Here is a 21542-nt window from a genome sequence, read left to right as displayed (position 1 = left end):
ATTTCGTTTAGAAAAACATCACCTCAGAGGGGATATGATAACATTATACAAATATATTCGGGGCCAATACAAACCATTGTGTAAAAATCCATTATACAAATATATCCAGGGGCCAATACAAACCATTGTGTGAAAAACACGACGTCATGCGTTTAGACTGGAAGAAAGCAGATTTAGTCTAAGGCAAAGGAAATTTTTTGCTGTAAGAACAATAACTGTAGGGTAATAGCTTCTTGATCCAAGGATAAATCTGACTGTCATTCTGGGGACAATAGGGATTGTTTCCAAGTAAGAAAATGTAATTTATCCTAGCAAGAAATGTAAAGCATGCAACATTGGGGAAAACTCAGTAAAGGTACACCTGAAGAATTTATTTATCTGTTCTTATATAGCGCTCTTATCCGCAGAACTAGTCAATTTGCGCAAACTGGTCAATCTTTCTTTTATTGAGGCATTAAAAGTTATGGTACAGAAAAAAAAAAGAGAAGGAGTTATAACAGATGATCACAGAACAACATTGCAATAAAATTCACAATGACATAATCTCCTGAGTGACAGCCTCTTTTTGTTGGTGTTTTTCAATTATACAAGCATAACAAACACGTCTAAACATCAGTGCTAATAGGCGTATAGGGTAGGCTAAACATGTAGATAAGTAACATGGTTAGCGTGAGTTGTACTAGGAGCAGTGCATATCCAACAAGCTTAACGTATACATGAAGGGCATAGTGCCCAATAATAATCTCATGATGGTGTTCTCAGAATGATAATACCACCACTGGTGCCAATCAAATTAAAGAAAAAAACGGAGACATAAGATATAATATTAAAAACCTATAGTGGGTAGAAAGTAGCACGCGGTTACATTTGGCTTTGCTTTGCATGGACCTAGGAGCCTAAGCAAGATGGGAGACCATAAGCCACAGAGGGCATCTAGCCTATGCCCACTGACCAGTGTAGCCCATCCAGAGGTGGGTGAAACCCCTGGTTCTCTGAGGACCCTCCCCACCAGCCCCAGGCTCTGCAACAGTCCAGCATCAGTTTCCCACCAGTCCGGTTACCTTCAAAGATCAAGGCAGTGACTCGGGATCTCTTCCCAGCAGACTGTGCTTGTCCCCGAGAAATTCGTCCAGAGAGTGTGGGCTGTACTTGGGGGGATAAACCCAGGTAAGTGTTGGCAGGCTGCAGGGTAGCTGCCTGGTTGTCAGAGTGTTAAAATTAATAATAAAAAACACACTAATATCATCCAGCCCCTTCCATCAACCTTAGAGATGGAGACTTTAGAGCACCATATCGGAGCTTCAGCTCTCAAATACACTCTATAGCAACGCATTTGCTTTCTTGTAAAAATTCATGCATTTTAAATAGTTTTTTTTAATTTTTTTATTAATCATCTCATGCTAAGGCGTGTTTATTATTTGTAGTGCATCAAAATATTACATAGTGTATAAAATGGGCAGTTAGCATCATGATGATTGATTCAAATAAATATTAAAAAGTAGATACGGTGTCAGTAAATTGTGACAACCGCAATTCTAAGTAAATATTCTCACACTTTTGTTATCAGGAGCTTATGATCTTTCCTGTTCTTTAGGGTTAAGTATTATTTGCTCAAAGCACTACCACTAACCTTGAATGAACTGAATGAACATTTCCAAATCGCGTATCTGAGTTTTCAGCTGCTCCACCAGCTGTTCCTTCACTCTTGCTGGATTAACAATCTGGGCAATGGCTGAGTCCACTCGCTGTCGCAACTCTTCAGGAGACAGGCAGCTAATGTCTTCATTTAGATTCACATCTAACTTCTTGATTAATTCATCTATGATAACCTAAAGTATATTTGGGAAAACAGCATTTAGATAAGGACAATCTAAATATTATGCAACCACATCGAAACAATAGCAAATTGCCCATATGACAATAGGACCCACATCTGTACCTTCAAACAAATTGTTTATTTCAGTGAGATCACATTAGGACAGAAGAAAGAACATCAACCAAGAGCAATGAATAGTCTATCAATTAGTTGTTGTTACTCCTTTGAATGGCAAGTTCACATTCAAGTAGATACAGACTTATCTTTGTACTAGTGAATTAAATGGATAATGTGTAGATTAAAAAACATGTACCACTTGAAAATGTATTCCCCCCCCCCACCCCCCCCACCCCTAACCACCTTAGAAGGGATTCAAACTTACCTTATTTCCGGTGCTGGCCCCGACCCTGATCCTCCTCCTTGGTGACATCATCAGAATCGATGATTTTTAACCAATCCAATGCTTTCATATAGGATGCAAGGAGGCAGGATAGGGGCATGGCCAAACGCACTCTTGGCCAATCAGCACCTCCACATAGAGATGCATTGACTCAATGCATCTCTATGAGGAAAATTCTGTGTCTCCATGCAAAGCGAGGATACGCTGAACAGCAGTGCTACACACTGTGCAGCACTGCCCCAGGAAGGAGTGGCCACTGGAGGTGTCTCTAAGGGGCAACGTAAACACTGCCTTTTCTATGAAAACACAGTGTTTACAGCAAAAGGCCTGCTGGGGATCATTATACTCACCAGAACAACTATATTAAGCTGTAGTTGTTCTGGTGACTATTGATGTTGTTTATTTGTTCAGTCGAATCCGACTCTCCGTGCCCATATGGACCATAGCACGCCAGGTACATCTGTCAGTCACTGCCACTCTGAGCTTCAACAACTTCATGTTCGTGGCTTCAGTGACCTCATCTATCCATCTCCGTCTCTGTCGTCCCCTTCTTCGTGTGCCTTCAATCTTTTCCCAGCATCAGAGTCCTCTCTAGAGAATCCTGCCTTCTCATTATATGGCCAACATATTTGAGCTTCAGCCTCATGATCATAGCTTCCAGTGGAGACTATAGTGTCCCTCTAATAGTTTAAAAGTTATTACAGTATATATTTTTTACCAACTCTAGACTCCATGCTTGTAATAAAAAAAATTATAATAATAGAGATATGAATGCATCATTTGTTACAAGGGGTATGGAAGGTGCACTTAAAACATTTTGTTGTAGTAACTCAAACTTTCTGCATTTGTTAGTGCACATATTCTTGAAACTAACTGTGGGACACCGTAAAGGAGGCCTAAAACCCCTAAGGCACTTCCGCTTGCTGAAAAGCTTTGTCCTATTTTTTTCAATTGGAAAAAAGTGCAAATTTCAATAGAATTTACACTTTTCTAAATTATACTGGTTACACCCCCCTGGCTTTATAAGCAGACAACAGGTCCTGTTAATTCCTGGTTTGGTTAGCTCAATTGCACTGAACTCAAGAGGCAGTAATTACCAAAAGAACCTGCCTTGCATTGAGCTGCATTGTGAAGTCTTGTCAGGGTCAGAAGAGGAGGGCTTGCAAAGGCAGTAAACAAGAGAACTAATGAGAAATGCATAATTAAATGCATGCACAGTTTCATTTGGGGTATATCTACTAAACCATGATTTTATTTATTTTGTATTTGGGCAGTGTCTCTTTCAAGGAATACTATGGGCATCAAAATAACTAGCTTAATGAAGCAGTTTTAGTTTATAAATCATGCCCCTTGCAGTCTCACTACTCAATTCTCAGTCATATACGAGTTAACTCACTTTTGTTTTGTTCCTAAACTCCTTGCAGATACCAGTGCTGCCCTTAGAACCAAAGATTTAAAGGCACGGAGGAAGAACTAGACAGCTCTAGGATCCTTTAAACCATACAAGAATCCCGGACTGAGAGGCTTCACAGCACTATATTATAAAGTATCCAGTGGTTCATTGCTCGCATATCTCTATAAGGTATTTAACAAACATCTAAGAGAGGAGAAACTACCTTCTGATAGGACAGTCAAAATGTATGCACATTCCCAAAACCGTCATGAACTTGAATAATCCTCGACACTACTCACAACTCACTTTGAAACGGAGACATAAACATTTTAACAAAAAAGTTATGGTTAATAATTTAAATCCATATTTGAACATTGAATACACCCTGACCAGGTCAGTTTTATACCAAACAAACAAGAAGCTGACAATACATGCAGGTGCACAGATCTAATTTGATATGCCACCTATGAAACCATTCCAATGGCAGGGATCTCATTAGATGCAATGAGGACATACAATCGCCTCCTGTGGCCCTTCCTGTTCACGGTGCAATCACATTTAGATTTTCCAGAAGAGTTTCCAAGCTTCCCACAAGCCATTTACCACCTTCTATTACCAAATATCCCTGCTCCCTCCTTCTCCATAACTAGGCAGTGATGCCATTGTCTCCATTATTATTCACCCTATTCATTGAACCCTTGTGACAGGCGACACAATCCATCCCTCACCCGGCTCACTATTAGGAAGGAGTAAGTCAACGTAGCAGCTTATGCAGATGACATCATTCTCAACCTTATTAATTTTGATACATTGACACCAGCTTTGCTAGACTTAATAGAGCAATATTTCATCTCTGGATACAAAGTAAATGTAACTACACCTGAATTCCTCCCGGTGGGGTTAACTGAAGAATGTTTAAACTGTTTAGGTAAAGCACAGACCAACCAGAGGCAGAGAGAATTGGGGATCTTCTGGCTAGACTGTGTCGCCTTTTTCAAGATGAACCCACTTCCCAAATTTCTTTATGTTTTTCAGATCCTCCCTATCCCACTCAACTGGTTAGATTTAAAAGCGTTACAGTCTGCAGCAGGTGGCTTTATTTGGAGGGGTAGAAAGCCACATATGTATGCCAGGATATTGGGGGCATTGTATCTACCTAACAGTCTTAATTACTTCATGCATCCCAAATACCACAAATACAACAATGGCACATACTATCAAAAAAGATTTTAACCTTGGACTACCCTTCTCTTATATGTGGCTTCCTAGACAACACCGCCCATTAGCCCTACCAACCTGCCATCACTCACTTACTGGACTTGTGGAATCATTTGAAAGACACATATGAACTTTACCAATTCCTTGCCCTCCCTAACACCAATCCTACATAATATACTGTCTGCACCCGGTTTTGTACCCTAAAATATTATCCAATTTGAAGATAGAAACATTACAAGATAAATGCATCTTTATACTAATGTTAAAGTCATAGACTACACCAACATATCTCCCCACATGACTATTTTCGATTTATGCAACTATGTAGCTTCGCCTTCACAGCTCCAATATAAGAAGTGGGTGCTAGAAAGGGACAGATCTCTGACACATATGTTTTCCTAGTAACACATTCCAGGTCAGAGAAGCTCTGCAAAGGTCTTGCAGGAATGTGAGCTGCATGTCCTCAAATTGGTAGGGGCTCCTGTTATTGAGCACTGCCATAACCGCCATTTTATCCCGAATAGATTGAAAGAGGAGGAGAACATCTCGGGAGGCCTCTGCCAGAGCTCTTGGAGATTTGGGGAGTCTCTGGATGCCTTCTACATGTGCAGTCCTTGCATGCTTGGGGTTGAGTATTGTGGTTAAGAGGCGTGGAATTAATTTAGGCAGTTCATTGTTGTCGATAGATTCGGCAATGCCTCTGATTTTTATGTTGGTACGGCATCTTGCGTTGTCTAGGCCATCCAGCCGGGCCAGTAGTGCTTGGTGCGAGGACTGGAGGTGTACTAGCTTCTCCTCTGTTGCTTGATGTCGTTGTGCCACGGAGGTGATGTCCTCTTTGGCGGTCCTCACCCTGCCTGTAACAGCGGTCACCTCTTCTTGCAGAACCGCTATGTCTGAGCGGAACAGGGTGTGCAGATTCTGCAGTATGTTCAGGATATCTCCTTTGGTGGCAGGAGCTCTCAGGTCTCCAAGTGATAGGTTCGGAATAGGGTCGGCAGCCTCTGGTAAAAAGTACGGTTCCAGAGCATCCAGTGTTTCCTCCTCTGAGGATGAGCTTTGGTGATCCTGGGTCGCCGCCATTTTTTTTATGTTCAGGTCTTGACAGGAAAAAAATCGCTGATTTTCTGAGATCCGTACTTTTTAAACTTTTTATTTTGTTTCCCCATGTTGTTACTGGGTGTGGGAGCCAGAAAGTAGTCGGATTGTCGCCGTGTGGATCTATCAATCTGCATTTATCGCCGCTTTAACCCAGGAGCCCATTATGTTTTTTTTTAATCCTCCTTACCTCTTTTTTTTTAAATCTCTGTAAGTCACCACTGCCTGTTGACTCCCATCCACACAGAGAAACACCTGAAGCCATTCGAAATATATATAGCAAGAAAAAGTGACTTATCAGAATGTTTCTTTCCCTTTAAGTAGCTCTCATATTGACATGCAAGTCATACTTAAAATCCAGATTCTCTAATAACTGTATTCATTTTTATGCCCAATTAGTAAATTAAGTTGGTTAAAGTCGTACCCAAAACGTTCAAGATCTGTGTTACCGTTACCTTTTGAATTGTGCATGTTGACACAGGTGGACAAAATTTGATGAAAATGGCCAAATTACGACCAGACTGTCAATTTTGATATCAACTAAAGTCAGTTCTGGTTGGGATACGCACAACGCAACCAAATTAGGTTTAATGTACTCCACATTTTGTGTCAACTTTAAAGTAAGTACTTTTCACATTCCAAATCCTATATAAACTATAGGATACATACATTTATAAAACACTGATTTTAAAGAATAGGGACAGAATGTATCCAATATACACATTCACAAATTATGGTTCACTTGCTTTTTACAAACCAATGAATTTTTTTACTATTTGCCTGCTGCTTAACCCCTTAAGGACCAAACTTCTGGAATAAAAGGGAATCATGACGTGCCAGACATGTCATGTGTCCTTAAGGGGTTAAAGTGCCCCTTTAAGAGAAATTATCCCACCACAACATATATGATATATTCCTGCTCAATATACATATTTTGTTATCTCTCACCACTTATTATGAAGGATTTTTTCTGCAAATTAAAGTAAACTAGTGGCACCAAGGAAGAAGGGCAAAACATGGCAGATGCACTTTAAAGGGAAACTCCAGTGCCGGGAAAACAATCAGTTTTCCTGGCACTGGAGGGTCCCTCTCCCTCCCACCCCCCAATCCCCAGTTACTGAAGGGGTGAAAACCCCTTCAGTCACTTACCTGAGGCAGCGGCGATGTCCCTCGTCGCTGCCTCCTCCTCCGCGCCGCTCCTCTCTGTGATTCCGTCGGCCGGTGGGCGAGACTGATCCCGCCCACCGGCCGAGGAGACCTAATGCGCATGCGTGGCAATGCCGCGCATGCGCAGTACGTCTCCCCATAGGAAAGCATTGAAAACGAATTTAAATGCTTTCCTATGGGGAAATGAGCGACGCTGGAGGTCCTCACACAGCGTGAGGACGTCCAGCGACGCTCTAGCACAGGTTTTCTGTGCTATAGAGTAGGAAGTTCCCTCTAGTGGCTGTCTAGTAGACAGCCACGAGAGGTGGAGTTAACCCTGCAATGTAATTATTGCAGTTTATAAAAACTGCAATAATTACACTTGCAGGGTTAGGAGTAGTGGGAGTTGGCACCCAGACCACTCCAATGAGCAGAAGTGGTCTGGGTGCCTGGAGTGTCCCTTTAAGTCTCACTTAAAGTAAGAAGCACTGAGGACGAGAAGGCCATGCACAGCAAGAGCCACGCTACTCCAGTCAACTAATCTATAAGAGTAGCATCAAAGGAGGGTACGTGCAAGAACCAAGTCTGACTTAGTTCTCAGGGTCAAAGCGGATCTTGTGACTGTTAGGAAGACAAGCCATTAGAGGTGTGTTTAGCCCTGAAATGAAATCTTTATCTTTAAAATGACAATTTTGTACATTGCAGGACTAAAAACTTAGGTGAACGAAACATAGAAACATAGAATGTGACAGCAGATAAGAACCATTCGGCCCATTTAGTCTGCCCAAAACACCCAGATCACTACATTGACATAGGTTTTGCTGTATATAAAGTCCCTTTAACATCATAATTGCTTACCCGCTGTCTCTCCAAGACCATAGACTGGGGTAAAGAGTCATAGTTGCCTTCTTGGTAGGCAAAGGTCTCCAAATCATTCAGTTGGGTTTTCAGCTGTACTATTAATTCTCGCTGTTTTTGCCTCTGCGCCTCTATACGTTCTCGCTTCTCCCATTCACTCTAAAACAATAAAGGAAGGTAGTCAAACAGTTGCAGAACGAATAATGAGTTGTGGGGTTTATGTTAACATCTTTACATACAGAAAATAATTTAGTTACAAAGGCATATGGAACTGTTGATTGGGCTTGGGAGTGTCCATCAAAACATCAGACATGTATTCACGTAAAGTTACCATTAGTGGGTACTTGATTTGTAACTCTGCAAGTGCAGGCTTTATTTATTACATAGTGTGTGCACAGTCACACTAAACATTGTGCAACCAAGCAGCATGGGAGCTTTCACAATGTCATGTCTTATTTTCTGCCTGGGCTGCAATAGAAAGCTTAGAATGTATGTTTTATTATTGCTCCCTCCACATAGAAGGTGACGCCAAATAGAATATTATTTTTAATATTATTATCGCCAATTATATAGCGCCAACAGATTCCTTAGTGCTTTACAATATTATGAGAGGGGGGATTTAACTATAAATAGGACAATTACAAGAAAACGTACAGGAACGATAGGTTTAAGAGGACCCTGCTCAAACGAGATTACAGTCTATAGGAGGTGGGGTATAAAACACATGAGAGCAGTGGTTCCCAAACCAGTCCTCATGGTCCACCAACAGGATTTATGTATTTCCCTGTTTTATTCCAATGGAGAAACTAACAAAATCTGGACTGTTGGTAGGTCTTGAGGACTGGTTTGGGAAACGCTGCATTAGAGCATTCTTCTAGGGTTTTCAGCCCCATGCCACTTGGCCAGACTAGCACAAGAATAGGTAGGGAGTGAATTTCTGTGCTCTTGGGGAAAATGACAGACAAGGAAGACATCTGGAGAAAGGGACAGAAGGTGGGGGAAAATAAAAGTTGCGTGGAGAATATATGAAGTGGGACAGATGGTGTGGGGGGAGAGAATATGGAAAGAGTTAAAGGACCACTCTAGGCACCCAGACCACTTCAGCTTAATGAAGTGGTTTGGGTGCCAGGTCCAGCTAGGGTTAACCCATTTTTTTTATAAACATAGCAGTTTCAGAGAAACTGCTATGTTTATAAATGGGTTAATCCAGCCCTCAAAGCCTCTAATGGCTGTCTCATTGACAGCCGCTACAGGCGCTTGCGTGATTCTCACTGTGAAAATCACAGTGAGAGCACGCAAGCGTCCATAGGAAAGCATTGATAATGCTTTCCTATAAGACCGGATGACTGCGCGCGCAGCTCTTGCCGCGCGTGCGCATTCAGCCGAATGGGAGGAGAGGAGGAGGATCGGAGGAGAAGAGCTCCCCGCCCAGTGCTGGAGAAAGGTAAGTTTTAACCCTTTCTTCTCCCCAGAGCCCGGCGGGAGGGGGACCCTGAGGGTGGGGGCACTCTCAGGGCACTATAGTGCCAGGAAAACAAGTATGTTTACCTGGCACTATAGTGGTCCTTTAAATCTGTGAGGAGAGACTATGAGAAAAAAAAATAACAGAAGGTGGGAGGAGAATATGGATACATTTGAGGTGTGGGGCAGAATATAAGGAGATGGACAGAATGTGGTGGTAAAATATGAACAGAAGGACAGAAAGTGGGGTAGAGCATTTGAAGATCAGGACGCTAAAGGATAATAGTAAGAGAGACACACCTCAAAGAAAAGACAAGATGATGTGACATGAGAGTTCTATTGATGTGGAACTTTGTTAAGTTCATATACAGTGAATTTTATAACAAGACACGGAGGCTCATATTGCATATCCCTTTCTTTACTGTTGACAAATAGCAGCAAAGGAAACAAACAGAATGAAAAAAGAATGAACATGTGATAACATAGGCCCCTCCCCCTCAGGTCCCAGTATAACAGGCAGCACTTCCCTTCCATTTCCCTCTTTCTTTGCTGCTTTGACACAAAGATAAGTACATGCCATATTTTCTCCTCATATTTCTCTTATATACTGTTTTGTTCATTGATAATTTTCTCTTATTTAACTTGTATTGATTTAGTCTTTTATTTCTAAGGTTAGTATTTGTCTCTTTATACACTAGCCTCAGGGCCCAGACCTCCCCTGCTTATGTAATCTTGTCGGTTTCTTCTGCTCGAGCGCCTTTCTGCGCACTTCTTCTTGTTTCATAGTTTTACCGCGTATCTCGCGGGTGCCGCGAATCCCGCGAGATTCCCGGCGGCCATTTTCTGACATCCTGTCCCCTACCTCTTAGTGTGTCGCTGGTCTGGGCCCTGGTGAGAGCGTTTTTTCCTTGCTTAGTTTGTTTGGGTGACTAACCCATACGTCCTTTATTTCCTACCACCATCATGCCTAAACCCAGACTATCTACTGGGTCCGCTCACTCTGGGGAGTCGGATTCCCCAGTAATCAGAACTGAGGCCCCTGTCACCTCAGATATTTCGCCTTCTATGGCGGATGGGAATACCCAACCCGGTGGACCACAGTTTCTAGCGCTACAGCGCTCAGTAACAGACGCCATTATGGCTGCTATGGGGTCTATGTCCTCCACCCTCTCCCATACCATTTCACAAGCCCTCTTGCCCCGTCCTTCAGACGAGCAACTCTCGGGCACCTTGACACCCCAGGGAGAGGTGTCTAAAGGGGACTTCAAAAAGGCTGCCCGTAAGTCCAAACACTCCTCTGCCTCCAGAAACACCATGACTGGCGTACCTTCGGTCGCCCCAGAAAGCGTGTCCCATCCACGCAAAAGAGCCTTTCCGCGCCAGGCAGAACGGGCGCGGCTATGGAAATGTGCTAGAGCACAGATTGAGAGCGACACCGACTCAGAAATCGGGTCAAATGAGGAGGCTATGAACGAGTCAGATACCGACTCTGATGCGGATTCCGCCGATGGCGCTCTTGACCTCCTTTCCTCTGCTCAGGCAGAGATGCCCGGAGGCGAGACAGGGACCAGGAACCCCGCGGCTGCGGGGCCATCCCTCGTGGATCCTTCGGGGGTCCCACTCTTCGACCCGGATGACCTTCATCATCCGAGATCGGCGGAGTGGCTCCCGGCCGACCACGTTGCCACATACCTAGAAAATTGGGTCAGAAAACCCTTAAGCAAGGCGGCCCGCAACAAATTGAGGGCGGAGTGTCCTAGGCCTCTGGTGCCCAACAAGGTGTGTGACACCCCAGAGGTTGATCCTAAAATGACTCAGTTCCTCACTAAACTGGGCTGGAATCCCCGTAAAGGACTAGAGTCCGCTTTGAAGTCCTGCCAGGACAAGCACCTGGATATATTCGGGCCTTTGGCCAAACTATTTGACTTGGCGGAAGACGCCAGAGCGGAGAACCGCATGGTCGACCCTGAAGACCTTAGAGGTTGGGTCCAGAGAGCAATTTGTATTGCTGGGAGCGTAAATACCTCCCTATCGATTGAAAGGCGTAAAGCCATATTATTCAAAATTGAGCCCAAACTGGCCAACCTCGCCCTTACGGAGGCGGGCAAAGACGCCCAAGGACTCCTCTTCGGAGATTCCTTCATTAAAGATTTAGGGCGTTTTGTGGGAGCATTCACGGCTCTAGACAAGGCCCAGGCCTCCATGAGGCGAGTATTCCAGGGGCGGGTCTCTACCAGGGCCGGCAGAATCAGGAGCCGTCTGTCCGGCCGCAACTATCCCCAATCCCGTGGCACGGGAAGAGGCTCCTTTCAGCACTATAACCAGTACCAGGAGACCTCCCGCCCCATGTTTTTTCCATCCCGCGGACGTCAATGGCGATCCAGAGGCCTTCGGGATAACCCAAACTCAAGACGACCATACGGTGAGTTGCCTTATACCACACATTTCTTCTCCGGGTTACATAGGGGGCAGACTCCAACATTTTTTCCCAGCCTGGTCACAAATCACTTCAGATCCCTGGGTACTGGCCACTATTCGGGGCTTCAATATAGAACTCACCTGCCGCCCTACACACATTCCCCCTCCTCGACCGATCCGCTTTTCCCTCCAGGATCGCGGTCGGATCGACGAAGAACTTTCAACCCTCCGGTCCAAAGGGGCTATCGAACTAGCACCCCCCAACCCTGCGGGCGTAATAAGCAATATATTCCTAGTGGAAAAGAAAGGCGGCCAATTGAGGCCAGTCATAAATTTGCGCCCCCTCAATGCCGTAGTCAGGTACCGCCATTTCAAGATGGAGGGTATTCACCTGCTAAGGGATCTCCTCCTTCACGGAGACTGGCTAGCAAAACTAGACCTAAAAGACGCGTACCTGACAGTGCCAATAGCGGAGGACTCTCGGGACCTCCTACGCTTTTACTGGCGACACGAAACATGGCGGTTCACCTATGTCTGCCCTTTGGCCTATCCTCAGCCCCGTGGTGCTTCACAAAGCTTCTACGGCCCGTTATGGCCTGGCTACGCAGTCGAGGAGTTCGACTAATCGTCTACCTGGACGACATTCTCCTCATGGCTCAGGAGCGTTCCACCCTCCTCACACATCTCCGACTAGCCATAAACCTCCTGTCACGCTTAGGTTTCATAATCAACTGGGAAAAGTCATGCCTGACCCCCGCCACCCGCTTGGAATTCCTAGGATTCCAAGTGGATTCGGGGGCTGCAACACTGAGTCTCCCGATATCCAAGATTCGATCCATCCGCAAAGAATTGCGCAGGGCCCTTATCCGACCCCAACTCACCTTACGCCAATTGGCACGCCTCATAGGCCTGCTGGCTTCTTCAATCCAGGCCGTGTTCCCAGGCCCACTCCACTACCGAGCGCTACAGCGCCTAAAGATCGCTCACCTAAGAGCCGGGGCATCCTACGCAGACCTGGTCTCTCTGGACAACGAGACGATGGTGGATTCTCAACCTGTCTGCATGGAATGGCAAAGCCATCTTCGGCTCAATGCCGGAATTCACGATCGACTCGGATGCGAGTCTACACGGTTGGGGAGCCCACTGCGAGGGAATCTCAACTGGGGGCCGGTGGTCGGAGTCCGAAGCCCGACTACATATCAATGCCCTGGAGCTTCTGGCAGGCTCCTTCGCTATCCGCAGCTTCGCCAAGGACCGTGCCCTATCATGTATACGGCTCCGCATGGACAATGTTTCGGCGGTGAGATATGTCAACCACCTGGGTGGTACACAGTCGGCGGTCTTGGCCAGGTTGGCGAAAGATTTTTGGGAATTCTGCCTGGAACGGAACCTGATGGTCTACGCGGAGTACTTACCTGGTCTGCACAACGTCCAGGCGGACTGGGGTTCACGTTATCTTTCAGACACCAGCGACTGGAGATTAGCCAGGACGGTGTTCTCCAATATTTCATCTCTCTGGGGACCATTTACCATAGACCTTTTCGCCTCCCGGCTCAATGCCCAACTCCCACGCTTCTTCAGCTGGAGGCCGGATCCAATGGCGGAGGCAGTGGATGCCTTCCTGCAAGATTGGCAGGGAGGCCTCCTCTATGCCTTTCCCCCGTTTTCCATGATCCCTCGCTCACTCCTGCAAGCCCGCAAACACCGGGCGGAGCTAGTCATGGTCACCCCATTCTGGGAAACGCAGTCCTGGTTTCCCCAAATACTCGAGATGACGTTGGACGACCCTCGACTCCTGCCGGGGCACCACGACCTGCTGCAAGACCCGACGGGGCGCTATCATCCCCTCCGGCTAGAGGGCTCTCTCCCACTTCTAGCTTGGCGAATCTCCGGGGACCCTGGGAAATCCCAGGAGTTTCGGACGCAACAAGACACTTATTGGGAGCAGCATGGGCTCCCGGCACTAGACGGGCATATGGGTCAGCTTGGCGAGCTTGGGCTAGCTGGTGCATGGCTCGGAACGAGGATCCCGTTTCGGCCCCTGTAACAACGATCCTGCAGTTCCTGACGTCCCTCTTCGAGGCCGGTAAGGCTTACAGGACTATTAACCTTTACCGTTCCGCTATCTCGGCTATTCACCAAGGTTTCGAGGGCCGCCCCGCGGGACAACACCCTCTTGTGTGCCGCCTCGTCAAGGGTTCTAGATTTTCAAGGCCGCCCAGGCCCCGCTACTCCACGACCTTGGATGTTTCCGTTGTATTGGCTTTCCTCTCATCCTGGCCCGCTAACGCTGGACTCTCCCTCAAACAGCTGTCCGCCAAATTGGTGTGCCTGCTCTGTCTCATCTCATGCAAGAGAGTCTCGGATGTTAGTGCACTGGACGTCGATGCCAAGTCATACACCCCGGACGGGGTAACTTTTAACATCAGCAGGCGCACTAAGACTTCCATCAAAGCGGTATCCTACCCTAGTTTCCCTGCCTCTCCTTCGCTATGCCCAGTGACCTGCCTTCGTGAATATGAATCTCGCACCGAACCACACCGCTCTACTGCCTCTCATCAGTTGTTCTTATCTTTCCGTCCTCCTTTTCACCCAGTTTCCAGCACTACCTTGTCACGCTGGGTGAAATGGCTGCTAACCCAAGCGGGCATTGACACTACAGTGTTTGGCGCCCATTCAGTACGAGGGGCATCAGCCTCTTCTATGATGTCAGCGGGCGCCCGCCTAGAAGACATTATGAGAACAGCTGATTGGTCTAGGGAATCTACCTTCCGTGAATACTACTTTCGACCGGCCCCACACACATTCACTGTAATAATGGATCAGCTTTAAACTTGCAATATGAGCCTCCGTGTCTTGTTATAAAATTGCATGATTTTGCTATTACATGACGAAAAGTCATGATTTTATTAAAGACACGGAGGCGAGTATTGCAATACTCGCCTCCGTGTCTTTAATAAAATCATGACTTTTCGTCATGTAATAGCAAAATCATGCAATTAAACTTCACACCAATAAAAATGCACACCAGGTCTTCACTAAACTCTGATTTGCAGCAAATTGAAAATAGAATTGCAAAATTAACGTTTACCTTACATTTGCAATTCACATTTCATACATAGAAACATACATAGAATGTGACGGCAGATAAGAACCATTCGGCCCTTCTAGTCTGCCTAATTTTCTAAATACTTTCATTAGTCTCTGGCCTTATCTTATAGTTAGGATAGCCTTATGCCTATCCCACGCATGCTTAAACTCCTTTACTGTGTTAACCTCTACCACTTCAGCTGGAAGGCTATTCCATGCATCCACTACCCTCTCAGTAAAGTAATACTTCCTGATATTATTTTTAAACCTTTGTCCCTCTAATTTAAGACTATGTCCTCTTGTTGTGGTAGTTTTTCTTCTTTTAAATATAGTCTCCTCCTTTACTGTGTTGATTCCCTTTATGTATTTAAATGTTTCTATCATATCCCCCCTGTCTCGTCTTTCCTCCAAGCTATACATGTTAAGATCCTTTAACCTTTCCTGGTAAGTTTTATCCTGCAATCCATGAACCAGTTTAGTAGCCCTTCTCTGAACTCTCTCTAAGGTATCAATATCCTTCTGAAGATACGGTCTCCAGTACTGCGTACAATACTCCAAGTGAGGACTCACCAGTGTTCTGTACAATGGCATGAGCACTTCCCTCTTTCTACTGCTAATACCTCTCCCTATACAACCAAGCATTGTCTGCCTACCTTTAAGTCATCAGAAATAATCACCCCTAAATCCCTCTCCTCAAATGTTGAATATCAAATATTCTGTACTCTGCCCTTGGGTTTTTACGTCCAAAATGCATTATCTTGCACTTATCCACATTGAATGTCAGTTGCCACAACTCTGACCATATTTCTAGTTTACCTAAATCATTAGCCATTTGGCTTATCCCTCCTGGAACATCAACCCTGTTACATATCTTAGTATCATCAGCAAAAAGACATACAGATCCCTGAGGTACCCCACTGGTGACAAGCCCAAGCTTCGAATATACTCCATTGACTACAACCCTCTGTTGCCTGTCACTTAGCCACTGCCTCACCCATTCAACAATATTGGAATCCAAACTTAAAGATTAAAGTTTATTGATAAGCCTTCTATGTGCAACAGTGTCAAAAGCCTTACTGAAATCTAGGTATGTCTACTGTACCACCCTGATCTATAATTTTAGTTACCCAATCAAAAAAATCAATAAGATTATTTTGGCATGATCTCCCTGAAGTAAACCCATGTTGTCTCTGATCTTGAAATCCATGTTTTTTTTAGATGTTCAACAATCCTATCCTTTAACATGGTTTCCATCACTTTCCCCACTACTGAAGTAAGGCTTACTGGCCTATAGTTGTCCGACTCCTCCCTATTACCTTTCTTGTGAATGGGCACAACATTCGCCAACTTCCAATCTTCTGGGACTACTCCTGTTATCAATGATTGGTTAAATAAATCTGTTAATGGTTTTGCTAGTACACCACTAAGCTCTTTTAATAGCTTTGGGTGTATTCCATCAGGTCCCATTGACTTATTTGTCTTTACTTTTGACAGTTGAAATAGAACCTCTTCCTCTGTAAACTCACGTGTAATAAATAACTCATTTATCCTTTTTCTTAACTGAGGTACCTCTCCTTCATTTTCATCTGTAAATACCGAACAAAAATATTCATTGAGGCAGTCAGCTAGACCTTTATCTTCTTCTACATACTTTCCATCTTTTGTTTTTAATCTAACTATTCTTTGTTTTACTTTTCTTTTCTCATTTATGTATCTAAAAAAAAGATTTGTCCCCCTTTTTTACTGACTGTGCTATTTTCTCTTCTGTGTGTGATTTGGAAGCTCTTATAACTTGCTTAGCCTCTTTCTGTCTAACCGAATAGATAATTCTGTCTTCCTCACTCTGTTTTTTTTTTTTTTATAATTACTAAATGCTAACTTTTTGTTTTTTTACTATTTTGGCCACACCTGTGGAGTAGAGTTTTTTTAACTTCAGAGTAACTGACCAGAATGTGCATTATAGAATAATCTATTATATAGATAGATTATGTGTGTATATAATGCAGGGTGTGTGTATGAATGCAGTGTGTGTGTGTGTATGAATGCAGTGTGTGTGTGTGTGAGATGCAGAGTGTGTGTGTGTGTGTGTGTGTGTGTCTGATGCAGAGCCTTGGTGGGAGGTGGGCATTTTTATTATTATTTTTTAATTATTATTATAATATAATTTTTTTATATATATTATATATATTTTTTATATTATTATTATTTATTTATAGTTTTTTTGTCCCCCCTCCCTGCTTGTTAGCTGGTGGTCCAGTGGATGGGTTGTAGGAGGGGGGCTGGCAGGAAGCTGTAACTTACCTTCACAGCAGCTCCTGTCAGCTCCCTTTTCTCTCCTCCGGTCGGCTCCCACTCCAACCCGTGGCTCTCGCGAGACTTGCAAGGGAGCCGACCGGAGGAGAGAGAAGGGAGGTGACAGGAGCTGCAGTGAAGGTAAGTTACAGCTTCCTGCCAGCTCCCAACAGGACCGCCGGGCTTGTAATGAGCCCGGCGGTCCTGTCTGTATTATGGCAATGTAAGTTGCCATAATACAGACATTAACTTGAGTATAAGACGCGTCTTATACTCGAGTATATACAGTAATTATAGAGTGAAAAGGACCAGTATCCACTGCACTTCTCACACCCTGCAGCTGATGTGCTGGCATTGAAAGAGCTGTTGCAGCTGTGTGACGTTATATAGGCTGAAAAGAGACATGCATCCATCAAGTTGTATCCTTTGCTGTTGATCCAAAAGAAGTTTGAAGCGCTTTCCAATTTTTCAACAAACAAGGATAAAATTCTTTCTTGAACCAAGGATAGTAGTCAGATCTCTCCTTGGATGAAGAAGCTATTACCCCACAAATTAAAACTTATATCCCTGTATATTATGTTTTTGCAAGTATTCATCCAGTTACTGTTTAACCCCTTAAGGACTGAGCCAAATGTACACATTGCGATCAAAACAAAACAAAACCTTGAATTTGCGCTATATGTCTGTTCAGGCGTAATTCACCTCTTTCGTATTATGTGCACCCACACTTATTATATATCATTTTATTCAGGGGAAACAGGGCTTTCATATACCATCAAATATTTAGGCATGACACATAATTTGTGACTACGTGACATTTTAACTGTGAATGTCATAATACGGTTTGCTTTTACTGCAATAAAATACTTGTATTCAGCGATGTCTCACGTGTAAAACAGTACCCCTTATGTACAGGTTTTATGGTGTTTTGGGAAGTTACAGGGTCAAATATAGCATGTTATATTTTTCAGTTTTTTCACACTGAAATTCACCAGATTGGTTACGTTGCCATTGAGACCGTATGGTATTAGCCCCATGATTGCATACCATTTGCAAAAGTAGACAACCCAAGGTATTGCAAATGGGGTATGTCCAGTCTTTTTTAGTAGCCACTTGGTCACAAAGTTAGTGGTAATATTTGTTTGTGTGTGAAAAATGCAAAAAACTAATTTGAACGCCAGTTTTGGCCAGTGTTTGTGACAAAGTGGCTAATAAAAAAGACTGGACATACCCCATTTGCAATACCTTGGGTTGTCTACTTTTGCAAATGGTATGCCATCATGGAGGTAATTTTCATTCCTGGGCTACCATACGGTCTCAAAGGCAACGTAACCAATCTGGCGAATTTCAATGTGAAAAAACTGAAACGCAAGCCTTATATTTGACTCTGTAACTTTTGAAAACACCATAAATCCTGTACATGAGGGGTACTGTTATACTCAGGAGACTTCGCTGAACACAAATATTAGTGTTTCAAAACAGTAAAACGTTTCACAACAATTATATTTTCCGTGTAAGTGCCATTTGTGTGTGAAAAATGCAAAAAATTTCACTTTCACTGACGATATCACCGTTGTAATACATTTTACTGTTTTGAAACACTAATATTTTTGTTCAGCCAAGTCTTCCGAGTAAAACAGTACTCCCCCATGTACAGGTTTTATGGTGTCTTGGAAAGTTACAGGGTTAAATATAGTGCTAGCAAATTAAATTCCCTGGACTTTTGGCCTGGGTTGTCAGACAGGTCCCGCAAATTGTAATTATTAAAATGACCTACATATGTAAAATTATTACATAAATATATACGTAGAATTATTTTATATATATATATATAGATATATATATATATAGATATATATATATATATATATATATATATATATATATATAGAGAGAGAGAGAGAGAGAGAGAGAGAGAGACTTATGTATATAGATATATATTATTTTGTTCTAAGTGTATTTTGATAATATATAAATATATATTAATTTTAAAATACAGTTAAAACGAAATTTCACACACACATATACATATATATATATATTTATTTTTATGAATTTATTTTTTTATTATTTTTGTAAAAAAAATTTAACGTGTTTGATAATTATATATATTTAGCCTATATCATTGTACGTATATTTTGATATTAATATATATAATTATATATATATATTAATATTAAAATACACTTAGACAATGTGTATATATATATATATATATATATATATATGATCTAAGTATATATTATTTAATTTTACACTGTTTTAAACACTTAATTCTTTTTTTCAGGCAGCAGGGGGAGTACCTGTCATTACAGGCACTCCCCCTGCTGGCACGGCCTTGGACGGCTATGCCGTCCATGTGATCGCCAGGTCCTCGTAAGGACCAAAAAGGTTATGGTGGGGAAAAAAATTGTGATTGAAAACCCCTTCCACCTGAAGTCTGTGGATAGTTAATACAATGTTAAACAAAAATCTGCACACCAGTCAAGCCATGAGACTTGCTTTTCCCACAGACTTCAGGTGGAACGGGCTTTCAATCACAATATTTTCCCCACCATAACCTTTTTGGTTTTAGATAGATAGAAATATAAAGTGTGGTAGCCTGCACTCACGGTCTTGGGTAAAATGTAGCGTTTATTTCCTCATAGTTTAAAATGTGCACATAGTAAAGTGCATATAGTGATGCAAAAGGTTGACGTTTTAGTCCCAGTGTGGGACTTTCCTCAGGACAGCATGCTCCCCAGAGTCAAAGCTGGTCAAGCGTAGGAACAATACATAAGACAAAATACTCCTACTTTGTCTTATGTTTTAAAGAAAACTAAAGCAGACAGGAAGAAATGAAGAACAGATCCTGAGAGAGGGAGAGAAGAGGAAGTGATTGGCCTCTTTAATTCCCCAGGTACCATCTTTAAATGATTTTCAGATAGTTTAACACCAAACTTGTGTCACCAAAAGCCTGTAACACCATTTCCTTTGTCTTTTGACACTCTCGGCCTATCACTGGCCACTAAGCAACACGGTTGAGGGAGATACAGAGGAGGCAACAGGAACCCAGGGCTAACTATGGTATGGTATTAAACTGTTTGAAAGCAGCTTAAAGGTAAGATGGTGCCTGGGGACTCTAGGCCCTATACAGCTGAAATGTGACAACCAAACAGTATTGCAACAAGTTATCTTGTAGGGTGCTGCGGATAGTGCCTCTATGGGCCTTTACTGCATGTATAGAATCCAAGGAAACCTTTATCCATTATCTTATGCACTGAAAGCATGATTATGGTGGAATAAGCAAACACATAGGAGTGGCAAAACAGACTGGCTGATGTGCAGAATGAAAATGTTCAGTCACTAAGGTGTTAGACAGGAAGGAGTAATTTTCTAAAAAGTTTAATACAAATTACAATTAAATAAATAAGCTTGAGACTTACCATTTCCTGTACACGTGGAGCATTAAATAGAGAAAGGAAGAAATTAAAACACTTAAATTATGTGAATTACATACGGAGAATAGAATTTAACGTTTGACAATGCCACTAAAACAGGATTTGCAAGTTGAGCCCAAGTGCTACAGATTTCATTTACCGTATATACTCGAGTATAAGCCGACCCGATTATAAGCCGAGGCCCCTAATTTTACCCCAAAAAACTGAGAAAACATATCGACTCGAGTATAAGACTAGGGTGTGAAATGCAGCAGCTACTGGTAAATTTCTAAATAAAATTAGATCCTAAAAAAAATTATATTAATTGAATATTTATTTACAGTGTGTGTATATAATGACTGCAGTGTGTGTGTATGAGTGCAGTGTGTGTGTATGAATGCAGTGTGTGTGTATGAGTGCAGTGTGTGTATGAGTGCAGTGTGTGTATGAGTGCAGTGTGTGTATATTAGTGCAGTGTGTGTATGAGTGCAGTGTGTGTATGAGTGCAGTGTGTGTATGAGTGCAGTGTGTGTATGAGTGCAGTGTGTGTATATTAGTGCAGTGTGTGTATATTAGTGCAGTGTGTGTTGTAGAATTATTAGGCCCCATAAATCTCTGCCTTAGACCTCATAGTTCAAGTCTTACAAGAATGCTTTGTTAGTAGAAATTGTGTGTCAGCAGAAATGTTAGGTTCCTGTTGAGTGAAACATTGTAGCAGCTAGTCTTAATAAAATGTGAAGTTACTAAAAGCCTTGAGAACTAACCTTGAGACTAACGTGCCAACTACTCAAAATGGCTGCCGAAGCACCCCTCCCATCGAGTGAACACCTCGTGCTAACAAGATGGTGCTGGAATCCGGAGGAGAACTTCATGACGACAGTGATGACATAAGATGGCACACCCAGTAGGGAGGGCATTTGAATGAACCACTTA

The 21542-nt window shown here is 43.1% G+C and overlaps 1 protein-coding gene across 1 annotated transcript in view; it reads right to left on the bottom strand.

Annotated features, from left to right (window-relative positions):
* RUNDC1 (RUN domain containing 1) overlaps positions 1–21542 on the bottom strand; it is a 41771-nt gene that overhangs the window by 12468 nt on the left and 7761 nt on the right. Inside the window, exons 2-3 of the mRNA XM_063458926.1 lie at positions 7930–8088; positions 1631–1829 (exon numbers count right to left, since the gene is read on the bottom strand). Coding sequence (XP_063314996.1) covers positions 1631–1829; positions 7930–8088 — 358 coding nt within the window. The remainder of the gene's footprint in view (positions 1–1630; positions 1830–7929; positions 8089–21542) is intronic.

Source organism: Pelobates fuscus, chromosome 6 (genome assembly GCF_036172605.1).
Source record: "Pelobates fuscus isolate aPelFus1 chromosome 6, aPelFus1.pri, whole genome shotgun sequence".
Lineage (NCBI taxonomy): Eukaryota > Metazoa > Chordata > Amphibia > Anura > Pelobatidae > Pelobates > Pelobates fuscus.
Note: the sequence above shows the minus strand (reverse complement) of the source record. Positions and strands in the feature narration are given on the sequence as shown.